A 16,017-nucleotide genomic window follows, 5' to 3' on the forward strand; every position below is an offset into this window, starting at 1 on the left:
CATACTGTACTGCTTTTCAGGAGCAAGGTTGAAGGGCAGGTGGACAGGTAGGCAGACTGCCATCAGGGGACTTTTAACCCTGAAAGGCTTTCAGTTAGTACCTAGGTCCCTAGCTGTACTCAAGCCAACGAGAGATGAGGTGTACAGTCTGTGAGATTAGTGAACGAGATAACTGATGGAACTTGTTTACTTTGGGTGTGAAGCTGTTGGTTTGTTTAGACTTCTTTGGTATAATAGGCATATTGGATGGAGAAGGATACTACTTTTGGATTTGGAGGATGGCCTATATAGAGGCCTTAGATTTCATCTCCTCTCACTCTTCACCTCACCCTGTTCTAGTTACTCTGGCTTTTTCACTAGTTCTCTAACACATCAAGCTCATTACTATCTCAGGCGGTTTTCCCTTTGATGTTTGTGAATTCTTTTTGGAATGCTCTTTCCCCAGATGTTTCTAGGGCTTGGCTGTTCATGGAGAGACTTCTTTGGAGAGCCAGCCCCCAGCCCCCACCCCTCTCCTCATCTAAAAGAACACTATACCCTACTCCTGCACTCTCCCTTTATGATTCTCTTTTTTTCATTCTTTTTGTCAGTAATGGAAATGTTGAGATTGTATTTGTTTCCTTGTTTATCTTTTCCTCTAGAATATAGGCCCCAAGATTGTAAAAATTTGTCTAGTTCAGCCTCTAGAACAGGGTTTATCAACCTCAGCATTATTGACATTTTTGGACGGGAAAATTCTTTGTTGTGGGAGGTTGCCCTGTGCACTATAGAGTGTTTAGCAGCATCCTTGTTTTCTATCTCCTAGATGCCAGTAGCACCTCCTAGTCATGACAGTCAGAATGTCTCCAGACATTGCCAACTGTCTTCTGGGGGACAAAATCACCCCGCTTGGGAACCATTGTTATAGAACAATGCTTTGGCACCTAGTGGGTGCTCAATAAATGTTTATCATATGATAGATGGATTAATGAATGAATAAACTCAGCAGGTTAAGCAAGTTAAGATTTTTTGGAACACTGAAATACACATGTGTATATAGCCTTGTGTTTCTTCCTTACCTCTTTTCTTGTCTTTTCCACTTCTGGCACATTGATCCATCCTTCACTGCTTTTTTCCCTCAACTCAGGCTTGCTTGCTCTTTCAGACAATGCTACTTTTAAATTTGGTTCGGTTCAACAAGTGACGGATGAGCCCCTACTCTGTGCTGTAAAATAATAGGAAAGAACTATAGAAGGATACGGTGCTGTCTGTGCTTAAGAGCAAGCACATTGGGTAAAATGGACACAGATACATGAAATGTTCCTCTAAAGTTTCTTAGTTCAGGGTAATGTCTAAACTGGTACCAGGGCCATTATAGGGTTATTTAAGGAATAGTTGTTAAATGAAATGCTTATCAGAATGGGGTGATTGCTGTTGAATTTGGAATCCAGTTTTAACAAAAACCTACCCATTCAGGGAATTCCTTGGTGGTCCAGTGGTTAGGACTCTCACTGCCAAGGGCCTGGCTTTGATCCCTGGTCAGGGAACTAAGATCCTGCATGCCACACGGTGTGGCCAAAAAAAACCTACCTAATCATTTTCTACTTATTTTCATTGTTGCAGTTACCCTTGGTTTCTTGCTATTGATTCTGTCAGTAACATGGTTGAGAAATATGCAAAGTGGGCTTGCTCATTTTGCACTTGTTTGATGGGAATGTTTCTAGGGTTGGTTATTTTATTGGATGGTCTTGACAGCTGATTCATCAATGGTTCTTTTTTTTTTAATATCCGTAAAACCTTTTTTTAAAAAAATATTTATTTACTTATTTATATTTATTTTGGCTGCGCCGGGTCTTAGCTGCAGCACATGGGACCTTCGTTGCGGCATGTGGACTTCTTTAGTTGTGGCATTCGGACTTCTGAGTTGCGGCATGCGGACTCCTAGTTGCGGCATGCATATGGGATCTAGTTCCCCGACCAGGGATTGAACCCAGGCCCCTTGGATTGGGAGCTTAGAGTCTTACCCACTGGACCACCAGGGAAGTCCCATCAGTGAGTTTTTAACGTCCTTGCTTGGAAAATCTTGCCACCTCTATCCTCCTGGTATGAAAATACACCAAACAAAAACCCCATTGTCTGTTATGTGACTTTTCTTTGTCCTAGAGCAACTGATTTTTCTCTTTCTGCTGAATATTTATGTTCCATCTCTCATACTGTTAGAGAGGTGTTTTGTTTGTTTGTTTGTTTGTTTTGAACTATGGGATCAGAAGAATTGCATTGGGGGAACATTTGGAACCTTTTCCTCTTGAAGACACAACTGTCTTCTCTTTAGATTATCTGGAGACAGAGTAGACAGAGCTAAATGGTCTTTCAGTGAGAATCTTGAAATGTCTCTTTTAGCTGTCTCTCTGTTCCTTTATATTACAAAGTAGTTTAATAGGATATTAAAGAATTGAACATGTATTTAACAAAGGAGAGATAATTTTCTTGTTGACATCCCAAATTCCTATCCATATGACTGAGTCTTGTAAGGTAGAACTAAGGCCCTTGAGACTTTGCTGAGGGAGACAGCCTACTTAAAAATGTTCAAGGTCAGGTGTTTTTTCTGTTTTTTTTTTTCCCCTGTGGGATTTTGTTGGGTACTTTGGTACAAAAACTGTAATTTACTCTGTAATCAAAGCTGAGATCAAAGGAGAGTGCTGTTACCTGAGGTCACTCAGCATGAAAGTGGATGTCGTTAAGATTTAGATTTAAAATAAAAATTTTTTTCTTTGTAAAATAACTTGGTATTGAAACCTGAGTTTTATAACAGCAGAATACCATTTGAGTAAAGCCCTCAAATTGTAGTGGTAACTGGAATACCTCTTAGATCTTTTTAAATATATGATAAAAAGCAGCAACTAAATTGGATTCTTCATTTATCAAATGTAAAAGGAAGTAGTTTCTGTCTTTGTCCTCAGGAGGTTTCCTGCTCCTAAAGTGTACGAATATTTGGAAATTGAATAGAAAAATAGGTTTTGTCTTCTGAGGAATAGAAGAAAGCACTTTTTAAAAGTGCATTGCTTGAGTTTTATGGAGACTTACCTCTGAATTCTGTGATAAATTTGATATTAAGAAGACTTGAAATAATGCTCTCTGATCTTTATTTCAGAGAAACTGACTCCTGAGGATGTGAAAAGCTATCATGGTTTTTAAGTGGAAAGGCTTAAGAAGGGAATGAGAATTTTTCTGAAAATCAGGGACTCTGAAGAACACAGATGGTGAGGTTTGTAGTTCTAATTTAATAGATCAGAAAGGAAAGACTTAATTCCGTGATGAACCCTCTTTTTTCCTTTTTTTAGTTTAATCTCAGGTTTAACTTCAGGAATGTTAGATTCTTTTTTTAAAAAGTAAATTTATTTTATTTATTTTTATTTTTGGCTGTGTTGGGTCTTCGTTGCTGTGCATGGGCTTCTAGTTGCGGCGATCGGGGGCTACTCTTCATTGCAGTGTGTGGGTTTCTCATTGTGGTGGCTTCTCTTGTTGCAGAGTATGGGCTCTAGGTGCGTGGGCTTCAGTAGTTGTGGCACATGGGCTCAGTAGTTGTGGCTCGCGGGCTCTAGAGCGCAGGCTCAGTAGTTGTGGCGCACGGGCTTAGTTGCTCTGCGGCATGTGGGATCTTCCTGGACCAGGGCTTGAACCCGTGTCCCCTGCATTGGCAGGTGGATTCTTAACTACTGTGCTACCAAGGAAGCCCACTTCATTTGTTCTCAACTGAAAGCAGTTCTCAAAGCAGACCCTCTGCATTGGGTTAGTGCTTGTAGTGTCGATCCTGAATTGGTTTGAATAAAGCTTCTTTAGGGAATCTTCAGGGCAAGGAAAGTTGTGTTAATTTAAATTTATATAAATTGGGCTTCCCTGGTGGCGCAGTGGTTGAGAGTCCGCCTGCCAATGCAGGGCACGCGGGTTCGTGCCCCGGTCCGGGAAGATCCCACATGCCGCGGAGCGGCTGGGCCCACGAGCCATGGCCACTGGGCCTGTGCGTCCAGAGCCTGTGCTCTGCAATGGGAGAGGCCACAACAGTGAGAGCCCCGCGTACCGCAAAAAAAAAAAAAAAAAATTATATAAATTGGTTTGCTCTTGGAAAATATAGAGATCTGTTTGTATTCCATCCCTAAGATAGGAATTTGGAGTGGGTTAAGTTTTCATTTAGGAAAAATAGTAGAAAATTGCTAAACCCAACCAACTTGCAGTGGAGATTTTTTTCATGGTGATTGGTGAAATAGAAAGGGATCAGGAGACCTGAGTTTGAGTCCTAACTCTGCAGTTTACTCCTGAGTGATCTGGGGGGTCGCGCTTAGCTCAGTCAGTCTGCCTCTCTCCCTAGTGTGCCTACATGTAACCCCACTCCTCGAGCTTCAGAGTCCTCACCTGTAAAATGGGAGTGATAATACTCTACTGTAGTGTATCATTGTTTGCTCAGTGTCCCTGGTAGGAGGGTGTCATGCCTGCAGTCTTTGTGGAGACAGAAGAAAAGTTGAAAGCCACTGCTGGTAGTCAACCATGGTGATGGTAGTGATTTTTTTTTTTTTTTTGGCCATGCTGCATGGCTTGCAGGATCTCAGTTCCCTGATCAGGGATGAAGCTGGGCCACAGCAGTGAAAGCCCAGAATATCCTAATCACTAGGACACCAGGGAACTCCCAAAAGTGATTTTTTTTTTCTTTTTCTTTGTGGTACGCGGGCCTCTCACCACTGCGGCCTCTCCCGTTGCGGAGCACAGGCTCCGGACGCGCAGGCCCAGCAGCCATGGCTCACGGGTCCAGCTGCTCCGCGGCATGTGGGATCTTCCCGGACCGGGGCATGAACCCATGTCCCCTGCATCGGCAGGCGGATTCTCAACCAGTGCGCCACCAGGGAAGCCCCTGAGCCTATTTTAAGAAGGCATCTTTAACTGCATAATGTATTAGTGGCCTTCTGCAGTGGGTGACTTTAAAAAAAGATTTGCCTTGCTAGAGAACTACTGCTTTGCCTAATAAATGACTCTAACTGTCAGACTTAAGTTTGTCCCTTTAGGTCATTTCTTACTCCGTAGCATGTAGATTGGATCAACTGTGGATCTAGAAAGAACTAGGGACTTGTCTGAATCTCTTTTCCGGGTCATTCTAGGAGACCATTTCAACTGTGGCAGTGGCCAAAGTAGGTAGAACTGGAAACCCAGAAAAGGTGGGAACTGAGGTGACTGGAATTAGTTAAAAATGTTTGTTTCTGAATAAACTACTATTTTCCTTATTCTTGGGCTGCTAGCTTTATGACTGCTATGGGGACTTGAGTGGAATGGTCATAGTGAACCCAGAAAATTTAATAGAAGAAAGGTTTTTTCTTCTTCTCCACGTGTTTCTTTCACTTTAACACCCCCCACACCCCGAGATAGATGTTCTGCTTATGAGGATTTACTATTTTGATCAATTTTTCAAGCCTAGTATGTTAGATTCCTGGCAAAGAAAGACTAGACTTAATTTTGAAACCAGAAATGAGAAGGTATTTCCCTTAGAGGGGAGTCAACTGCTCGTTCCTTGAAGTGAGTTCAGACATCATTCCCTGTGGGAACCACTTAGCCAAAGTACTGTCCAGTTCTTTGTGATTGGAGCAAAAAGCTCTGTTGGGCAGCCAGCCTAGAGTGGCATTCCACTGTAAGGAGTTGGGATTTTGAAGATGTTAACGGTCATGTTTTTGATCAAATTTACTACCTACAAAGGTTCTTGGTTTTATAGAACCTTTGGAATATTTGCCCTTTTATCATTCTCAGGGCATTGAGAGAAGTGTTTAAGTGGTTACTTCTTTATTCACAGAGAGATTTTGATCACCCTTGTAAAGAGTTTAGAACCAAACCTCTGCAATTATTTGGCTTTGACTTTTGAGGGTTCAAGAAGTAGGATTTCCTTGGGGTGACTTTTGGGGGGTATTGTTCTTGAGTTTTAGTTTTATCTTTGCCCCCTACTTCAATGTCTTATGAAGACTAAAGTTCCCTGGCTTTAGTCTCATTTGTGAAATGAGGATCACTTACAGACTGTAATAAGGAGACAACTGTATACTTTTTGAGTGTTAAATATTAAGCCACTGATAACTGGATAAATTCTCATGTGGTATTTACGCTCTTATCAGATTCCAGTGATGTGACTATACCAGGGGTCAGTAAACTGTGGTCCATGAGTCAGATCTGGTCCATGGTCTGTTTTGTATGGCCCAATGACTAAGAATGGTTTTTACAACTTTCCTTAATAAGTTTATTTATTTATTTTTATTTTATTTATTTATTTTTGGCTGCATTGGGTCTTCGTTACTGCACATGGGCTTACTCTAGTCGTGGTGAGCAGGAGTTGCTCTTTGTTGCGGTGTGCGGGCTTCTCATTGCGGTGGCTTTGTTGTGGAGTTTGGGCTGTAGGCACACTGGCTTCTGTAGTTGTGGTGCACGGGCTTCAGTAGTTGTGGCGCATGGGCTCAGTAGTTGTGGCTCGCAGGCTCTAGAGCACAGGCTCAGTAGTTGTGGTGCACGGGCTTTGTTGCTCCGTGGCATGTGGGATCTTCCTGGACCAGGGATCGAACGCGTGTCCCCTGCATTGGCAGGGCGAATTCTTAACCACTGCGCCACCAGGGAATTCCCAGTTTTTACTTTTTTTTTTTTTTTTTTTTTTGCAGTATGCGGGCCTCTCACTGTTGTGGCCTCTCCCGTTGCGGAGCACAGGCTCCGGACGCGCAGGCTCAGCGGCCATGGCTCACGGACCCAGCCGCTCCGCGGCATGTGGGATCTTTCTGGACCGGGGTACGAACCCGTGTCCCCTGCATCGGCAGGCGGACTCTCAACCACTGTACCACCAGGGAAGCCCCGCGGTTTTTACATTTTTTAAATGTAAAATTCAAGAGAATGAGAACACAAGCCACAGAGTAAGAGAAAATATTTGCAAAAGATACATCTGATAAAGGACTGTTATCTAAAATGTACAAAGAACTCTTAAAACTCAACAATGAGAAAACAAACAACCCGATTAAAAAGTGGGCAAAAGACCTGAACACGCACCTCACCAAAGAAGATACATAGGGACATCCCTGGTGGTCCAGTGGTTAAGACTCTGCGCTCCCAATGCAGAGGGCCCGGGTTCGATCCCTGTTCGGGGAATTAAGATCCCACATGCCGCAACTAAGCCTGTGTGCCTCAGTGCAGCCAAAATAAATAAATTAATTAATTTCAAAAAAAGAAGATATATAGATGGCAAGTCAGCATATGAAGATATTCCAACATCATATGTCATTTAGGAATTGCAAATTAAAACAGCAGGATACTGCTACACACATTGGAATGACCGAAATCCAGAAGGCTGGCGAGGATGTGGAGTAATAGGAACTCTCATTCATTGCTGGTGAGAATGTGAATTGGTACAGCCATTGCGGAAGGTATTTTGGCAGTTTATTACAGAACATACTCTTACCATATGATCCATCAGTCATGCTCCTTGATGTTTTACCCAAATGAGTCAAAAACTTATGTCCTCACAAAAACCTGCACAAGGATGTTTATATCAGCGTTATTCATAATTGCTAAAACTTGGAAGCATCCCAGATGTCCTTCAGGAGGTGAATGGATAAACAAACTGTGGTACATCCAGACAGTGGAATGTTATTCAGTGCTAAAAAGAAATGAGCTATCAAGCCATGAAAAGACATGGAGGAAACTTAAATGCATATTACCAAGTGAAAGAAGCCAATCAGAAAGGGGTACTGTATGATTCCAACTATACAGCATTCTGGAAAAGGCAAAACTATGAAGACATTAAAAAGCTCAGTGGTTGGGCTTCCCTGGTGGCACAGTGGTTGAGAGTCCGCCTGCCGATGCAGGGGACATGGGTTCGTGCCCCGGTCCGGGAAGATCCCACATGCCACCGAGCGGCTGGGTCCGTGAGCCATGGCCGCTGAGCCTACGCGTCCGGAGCCTGTGCTCCGCAACGGGAGAGGCCACAACAGTGAGAGGCCCGTGTACACCCCCCCCAAAAAAAAAACCAAAAACTCAGTGGTTGCCAGGGGTTCAGGGGTGGGGGGCAGGGAGAGATGAACAGATACAGTATAAGAGATTTTTAGGACAGTGAAACGATTCTATATGATACGACATTGGTGGAGAGTTGTCATTATACATTTGTCCAAACCCATGGAACGTACAACACCAAGAGTGAACCCTAATGTAAACTATGGATTTCGGGTGATAACGAGGTGTCAGTGTAGGTTCATCAATTGTGACAAATGTATCACTGCAGGGTATAGATAGTGGGGGACTCTGTGTGTGTGGTGGGGGACAGGGGTTTTAGGGGAACTCTGTACTTTCTGCTCAGTTTTGCTGTGAACCTAAAACTGCTCTAAGAAATAAAGTTTATTAATTTAAAAGGTTGTCAAAACAAAACAGAAGGATAATGTGCGACAGAGACCATATGTGGTTTACAAAGCCTAAAGTATTTTTTTATCTGGCCTTTTACAGAAAAGATTTACCGAGCCCTGGACTAGATCACAGTGCGACTAGGAGATGAGTGCCTAGTTTCTCTCTGGTGTCATGCTCAGTCCTCTGGTTCTCCGGGTACTCAGTGTGTCTCATGGCAAAGTTGTTCTCACGAATTTATTTCTGTTTCACTTGCAGGTATATGAGTGACCTAAAGCTGCAGATTAAAAAGGAAAGAGAGCAGTGCCAACTGCAAACAGGGCAAGGATGCCAATTCCTCCTCCCCCTCCACCACCCCCTGGTCCTCCTCCACCTCCCACTTCTAATCAGGTAGGTAGTCCATCCACCTGGCTATCTCAAGACCTGAATGGATACTTAGTGCTTCCTGGTATGAGACATAGTGTACTCAAAGACATGGGGTGTAGGAAGATGGAGAATAAATAAGTAAAGTCTGTCTTCCTCAATTCGTTCTGATTCCTGAGAAGTCCTCTTAGGACCATAATGGCTTGTCTTGGTTTTTTTATCCTGGTTCAGTCTAAATGGAGATTTGGGCAGGTGGCATCAGAGTAGGAACTAGTGTGTCTTCCCTAAAACTATTGTAGTATAAAGGTCAATGTGTCCTTTTTCTGCATCTTTGAGAAAAGGGATGGCAATTCCTAGTTGTTGTTTCTTGCTGCCATTTCATTTCCTTCTCTTTTACTCTAAATCAGTTCACTTTAAAGTCAAGTCCATCAGGTCTAAATGCCCCCATGCCCCATATCAAGAAAGAAAGGAGTTAATGGAATTAGGAAGAAGACTAAAGGTTCAGTAATGGGAAGAAAAAAAAGCAATGTGGCTTCTGAACCAAGGACACAGCCACTTTTACTATATCTGAGTTGTGATACCTGGAGTCACATGAGAAAGAAGGAAGGAACCTGGGTGCTTCATCTCGTGTGTGTGTGTTGGGTGTTTAACAGATGAGAAATTGTGCCCTGAAAGAGGAAAGGTGACTTAACCTAGCTAATTTGTTTCAGAACTAGGACAACAGTTCAGGTCTGCCAACTTCTGGGTTTTTTCCTGTAATTTTTGGGGTGTGGTGGGAGCTGAGGCTGGAGGTGTAGGTGGGGGGTTTGGAGTTTTCTCTTGGTCATGATGGGGAGATGCTGAAGTCTCTTCAGCAGCAGAAGGAACCTGCTTGGGTTTATATTAGGAAAATTACTCTTCACAGTGTGGACGGTAGGTTGGGAGTTGAGACTACAGACAGGGAGGTTGAGACTGGAGACAGAAGCCTGTGGCAATTGAAAATGCGAGTCTGGACTAAAGCAGTGAGGATGGAGAGTGGAGACAAGAGACAATGACAAAGTAAAATCTTAAGAGTCTGATGACAGATGGAAGAGTGAAGAAGAGGAAGGAGATTTGAATGACTCTAGTTGGGGGATTGATTTTTTTAATTTTTGTTTATTTATTTATTTTTTGTGGTACGCGGGCCTTTCACTGTCGTGGCCTCTCCCGTTGCGGAGCACAGGCTCCGGACGCACAGGCTCAGTGGCCATGGCTCACGGGCCTAGCCGCTCCGCGGCATGTGGGATCTTCCTGGACCGAGGCACGAACCCGTATCCCCTGCGTCGGCAGGCGGACTCTCAACCACTGTGCCACCAGGGAAGCCCTGGGGGATTGATTGAATGCTGGTGCTATTTACAAGAGAAACAGGTTTGTGGAGGAGGATATGAGCTCAATTTTGGACATGCTTAGTAATATTTTTCTCTTTACAAAAGTAATATGTTCAAGAAATTTATGAACTGTGGTTAAGCAAAAAGGAGCAGTTACCCATAATCCAACCATTCATAACAGTTTTGTGTCTAGCCTTCCCCTCCCTCCTTCTTCCTTTTGTATCTGTCTACCTTTTTAAAAATTATTTATTTATTTATTTATTTATTTTTGGCTGCATTGGGTGTTTGTTGCTGCACACGGGCTTTCTCTAGTTGCAGTGAGCAGGGGCTACTCTTCGTTGCGGTGCGCAGGCTTCTCATTTTGGTGGCTTCTCTTGTTGTGGAGCATGGGCTCTAGGCACGTGGGCTTCAGTAACTGTGGCGCATGGGCTCAGTAGTTGTGGTTCGCGGGCTCTAGAATGCAGTCTCAGTAGTGTGGTGCACGGGCTTAGTTGCTCCGCAGCATGTGGGATCTTCCCAGACGAGGACTCGAACCCGTGACCCCTGCATTGGCAGGCGGGTTCCTGACCACTGCGCCACCAGGGAAGCCCGTCTACCTTTTTTTTAAAAAAAGGCTGTGCTTTATATACATACTGATTTCTGATTGGCTCTTCTTCCTCATTAATACATCATGAATGGCTTGTCATGTCATTAAATGTTTAGTGATATCATTAAAAAATTCTTTACTAAAAATCCAGAAAAAACTAGAGAACACCAATAAACATAGAAAATGTTAATCTATAATTAACCTTTGTTAACATTTTGTATGTTTATTGTAGGAAAACTAGAAAATACAGATAAACATAAATAATTATTACCCCAGATTAACTTTTGCTAGTATCAGTGTATATCCTTCTAGAAATTTTCTGTATGTGTGTACCTTTTTATTCTTCACAATATAAGCTAGCTGCTACTTATTGAACTCTTACTATACACCAGGCACTGTGCTAAGCTCTTAAAAAGTGTTATCATTTAATTCTCAAAACTACCCTATGAGATAGGTCCTGTTATAACTCCTGTAGAAAACTGGAATCATGCTATATGTATTGTTCTATAATATTTTTTGCTTGATTGTGTCAGATATTTATTTCCATGAAAAGATGCTTACTTCTACATCCTTTAAGAGCTTAACTGGCATCCCACTGTATGATTATACCATTGTTGTTCTTTTCGGTTGAACTTTTAGATTACTTCCGCTTTATGCTATTATAAACTGGTTTTTGCTATTATTATCGTCTTTGTGCACGTCTCCAATTATTTTCTTAAAGTTAATTTCTGGAAGTAGAATTCTTGTGCTAGACTTTTACAAGGTGTTTGATACATAAATTACTTTCTAGAAAAATCATACCAATCTATCCTACCACAGGTAGTAGAAAAGAGTACCTGTTTTCCTGGATCCTTAAGATCACCATGGGGCAGCTTTTTATTCTATACATTGTTTTGAACATCTTCAGTGTGCCAGGCACTGTACAGGCAGTGGTCCCTGCCTTCACAAAGCTAGCAGTCTCTTTGTAATTTTAACCTTTACCAGTATCATAGGTAGATAATGATAGTTTTACACTACATTTTTTTTTATTATAGTTGTTTTTTTTCCATATTTGTTGGCTCTTTTGACTTCTTTTATGCAGTGTTGTTCATATCTTTTGCTTATTATCCTACTGATTTCTAAGTCATCTTTATATGTTAATGCTCTATAGATTTGGGCCACTACCTTTATTTCTATCATATGTTAACATTTGTCACCGACAATTTTTCTTCCAGTGTGTCATCTGCTTATTTACTTATATTCCTAAGTAAATAATTTGAAATAAGCAAATCTGTCGATCTTTTCCTGTATTTTGATTGTCTTGATTAGAAAGTCCTTCCCATTACCTATATTTTTGCATATAGCACTTCTGTGGTTTTATTTTTTTACACTTAAATTTTATAATTCAGCTAGAATTTATTTGAGAGTAAAGTGCTAAGGTAGGTATTTAACTTTATTATTTTTTTCTAAAAATTAACCACTTGTCGGACTTCCCTGGTGGTCCAGTGGTTAAGACTCCACGCTTCCGCTGCAGGGGGTGTGTGTGCGATCCCTGGTTGGGGAACTAAGATCCTACATGCCGCCTGGCATGGCCAAAAAAATTAACCACTTGTTATTAACACCTTGTATTTAATAATCTATCCTTTCTGCACTGAAGAAATATACTTTTATTATTTCTGTATAGACCTGGGCCTGCTTTATGGACTTCCTGTTTTGTTCCAGTTATCTAGCTGTCTGTCCCTATGCTCCTGTTGTTGTTGGTCATAGGAATATTTCAGGATTTAAACAAGATAATGAAAGTAATGTGCTTATTATTAGCACAATGCCTGGGATATAGTGGGGGCTCAATAAACATTTGCCTTGGTGGTGATGATACAAATAAAGTGTCCGGCACACAAGCCTAGCACATAGGTGCTCAGTAAGTATTGGTGCAGGCCTCCTGTCAGAAGCTTCTAAACAGGCGGAAGACCTATATCCTTCACAGAAGGTACAGCATGAGAGAAAGGTCTAAGGAGGAGGATAATGGACATTGATACTGTCGTTCGGCACATGTATCTTATTAGGTTAGACAGGCATCTCGTGGAATCCAGTTTGGCTTAAGGCATTTATCCCGAGCTTGTGATGAAGGGGATATTGAGGGTGAACTTATGTTTCCCTCTTCCTTCAGGCCAACACTGAGCTGCCCAAGCTGAGTAGAGATGAGCAGCGTGGTCGAGGTGCTCTCTTACAGGACATCTGCAAAGGGACCCGGCTGAAGAAGGTGACCAACGTTAATGATCGGAGCGCTCCCCTCCTCGAGAGTGAGTCTAAGCTTCATCTCCTAATGAACCACCGGGATCCCAGGATTGACTCGGGGACTAGGCTTGGCTGTCATTTTTATTGTTGGGTCGTGAGTGGGAGAGTTTTGTCTTGGCATGTTCTTTGGCTGTCTTCTCATCTGTTCATTTGAATACCTTAGAAATTGCTTTTTGACCTTTGAGAAGCATTCTCGGGGTCTTAAGCCTCCCATCTCCTACTATAACTAGTGCTTGTTAGGGCATATCCTTGGTTTTTCTCTGACAAGACCACCACAGTCCTAAAAACCTGTAAGCTGAAGCCAACGATGATTTTATAATTGCTACAAGTGTTCATTTAGAAAGGCCTCTGGGGGTTTTCTCACAGCTGGGTCCCTGAGCCATTAAGCCCCCTCACCATCTGGGACTTGGAGAGGAAAGCCTAGAGAACTCTGTTGAACAGGTCTTCATCCTGGTTACCACGCTGCCCTAAATAAAGGAAGATTGGCTCCTCGTTCCTTTTGTTTTCTCTCTTTCATCACAGCACAGAGTTTCATCCCCACACCTACATGAAGCTGTGGAGCAGAGAAGCCCAGCTTTCTATTTCAGTGGAAAGGCAAAAGCAATATCGGTTTGTTTGCAAATTAAAGCCCAGTTAGAGGAGGGGTTTCTCCTCAGGATTGACTTGGTCACCAGCCTCAGAGCATATGAAATGAAAATCCTAATGGTGTGCTTTCCAGAACCCAAAGGAAGCAGTGGTGGTTATGGCTCTGGAGCAGCTGCCCTGCAGCCCAAGGGAGGTCTCTTCCAAGGAGGAGTGCCCAAGCTCCGCCCTGTGGGAGCCAAGGACGGTTCAGGTATGTGATAAGTACTTTCTTAGGATATTTCCCGAGCGCTTTCGTTTCTGACTGGTCCCAGGTGGGCCCTCTGGGGTTGAGGAGTGTGGTAGAGATGGGAAGAAGGAGTGGGGGCAGGGCAGGGGTTATAAAGTAGAATAAAGCAAAAGCTGAGGGTAAATAAGAATGCATTCAACTTGCATCAGTAGTGTTTGTTAATGGGCCCTGAGCCTGAAACCAGGTTAAAACCCAGAATCATATAGGTATTTGCCCTGCTGCCATGCAGGTTGCACTAAGGAGGCGGGGTGACGTGGAGATACCCAGCAACATAGGTCCAGCTCTGTTGACCCAGTGCTGTCTGGTGTATTTGTAGAGAACCTAGCTGGCAAGCCAGCCCTACAAGTCCCCAGTTCTCGAGCTGCTGCCCCAAGGCCTCCGGGGTCTACAGCCAGCGGGCGCCCTCAGGATGATACAGACAGCAACCGAGCCTCACTCCCAGAACTGCCCCGGATGCAGAGACCCTCGTTACCGGACCTCTCTCGGCCTAATACCACCAGCAATACGGGCATGAAGCACAGCTCCTCCGCCCCTCCTCCGCCTCCCCCGGGGCGGCGTGCCAACGCCCCCCCTACGCCTCTGCCTGTGCACAGCAGCAAAGCCGCAGCCTACAACAGAGAGAAGCCCCTGCCACCCACACCTGGACAGCGGCTTCACCTTGGTCGAGAGGGACCTCCCGCTCCACCCCCAGTCAAGCCGCCTCCTTCCCCTGTGAATGTCAGAACAGGACCAGGTGGCCAGTCTCCAGCTCCTCCGCCTCCGCCTTACCGCCAGCCTCCCGGGGTCCCCAATGGACCCTCCAGTCCCACTAACGAGTCAGCCCCTGAGCTGCCACAGAGACACAATTCTTTGCATAGGAAGACACCAGGGCCTGTCAGAGGCCTAGCGCCTCCTCCACCCACCTCAGCCTCCCCTTCTTTACAGAGTAATAGGCCACCTCCCCCAGCCCGAGACCCTCCCAGTCGGGGAGCAGGTAAGTGCCTGGAAGCACCTGATTTTTCCTACCATACTGAGATTGAGTTTATCCTTCCTCTTCACCCTTTTCCCCAAAGCTCTCCTTCAGTGATTGAAGTGAATACTCATTCAACAGGTTTATTGAGTGCCTCTTTACGTGTCAGACCCTGTTGTTAGGAAAACAGCAGTAAATAAAAAAGACAAAAAATCCTGTTCTCCTGGACAGTTAACAAATTAATTAGAAAAAAAAATATATATATATAAATACATAGTATATAGATGCTATAGAAAAATACAAAGCAGAGAAAGGGGATGGGATATACTGGAGTGGGGATGAGGTAGTATTTTAAATTATAGGGGTGAGGGTAGAGGTGGGGTCAGGGAAGGCCTTACTGATAAAGTGACAGTGTGGCAAATACCTGAAGGAAGTGAGGGAGTACGCTACGCAGGCATTGAGGGCAGCAAATGCAAAGACCCTGAGACTGGGGACAGCAAGGAGACCATTGTGGCAAGACCAGGATGTGTGAGGGGGAGAGCGGCAGGATGTGTGAGGGGGAGAGCGGCAGGATGTGTGAGGGGGAGAGCGGCAGGATGTGGAGGTCAGAAAGCCAGATACCACGGGAGGACACCGGAGGACTTTGTGAAAACTTTGGGTTTTACTCTGTGTGAGATGGGGAGCCACTGGCGCGGCACCGGGGCTTGGAACACAGAAGTAGCTTTGATTTACCTTTTGAAAAGGCAACTGGCTCTGTTGTTGAGAACCCACCGCAGGAGGACAAAGGGACCAAAGGAGACCACTTAGGGGGCTAGTGCAATAATCTGAGTAGATGGATAGGATCACAGCAGGTTTGGGGGAAGGTGGGTGTTCAGTTTTGGGTGTCAAGTTTGAGGTGCCTGGTAGACATCCAAGAGGAAATAGCCAATTGTCGATTGACTCTCAGACTTTAAATTCAGGGGAGTGGTCTGGGCTAGAGAGAGAAATTTGAAGGATATTGAGAACCACATGCTGGGGTGAGATCACCTGGGGCGTGAGTATAGAGAAGAGGAGAGGTCCGAGACCTGAGGCCTTCCTACATTGACAGGTGAGAGTGATAAGAGTACTAAGCAGAGAAAACTGAGAAAGAGCCTCTAGTGAGGAAGAAAGGAGGAATGCCAAGAGGGTAATGGAGAAAGCCCAGGATAGAGTGAGTGAGCGGCTGTGGCCTGTGCTGCAGGTGGGTCAGGTAAGTTGAAGACTGAGCATG

General features: G+C 44.0%; 1 protein-coding gene across 3 annotated transcripts in view; it reads left to right on the top strand.

Annotated features, from left to right (window-relative positions):
* The window catches only part of WIPF2 (WAS/WASL interacting protein family member 2), a 43,396-nt gene that overhangs the window by 14,321 nt on the left and 13,058 nt on the right, over window positions 1-16,017 (top strand). Inside the window, exons 1-5 of one of the 3 annotated variants that reach the window (XM_029211754.1) lie at window positions 2,991-3,244; window positions 8,638-8,769; window positions 12,821-12,953; window positions 13,667-13,783; window positions 14,136-14,792. In XM_029211754.1, coding sequence (XP_029067587.1) covers window positions 8,707-8,769; window positions 12,821-12,953; window positions 13,667-13,783; window positions 14,136-14,792 — 970 coding nt within the window. In that variant the 5' untranslated portion in view covers window positions 2,991-3,244; window positions 8,638-8,706. Of the gene's footprint in view, window positions 1-2,990; window positions 3,245-8,011; window positions 8,770-12,820; window positions 12,954-13,666; window positions 13,784-14,135; window positions 14,793-16,017 lie in introns of those variants that run through there. The other 2 variants (XM_029211752.1, XM_029211753.1) reach the window with 2 other exon arrangements.

This window comes from Monodon monoceros, unplaced genomic scaffold (genome assembly GCF_005190385.1).
Source record: "Monodon monoceros isolate NGI ecotype Baffin Bay Population unplaced genomic scaffold, NGI_Narwhal_1 Super_Scaffold_9, whole genome shotgun sequence".
Lineage (NCBI taxonomy): Eukaryota > Metazoa > Chordata > Mammalia > Artiodactyla > Monodontidae > Monodon > Monodon monoceros.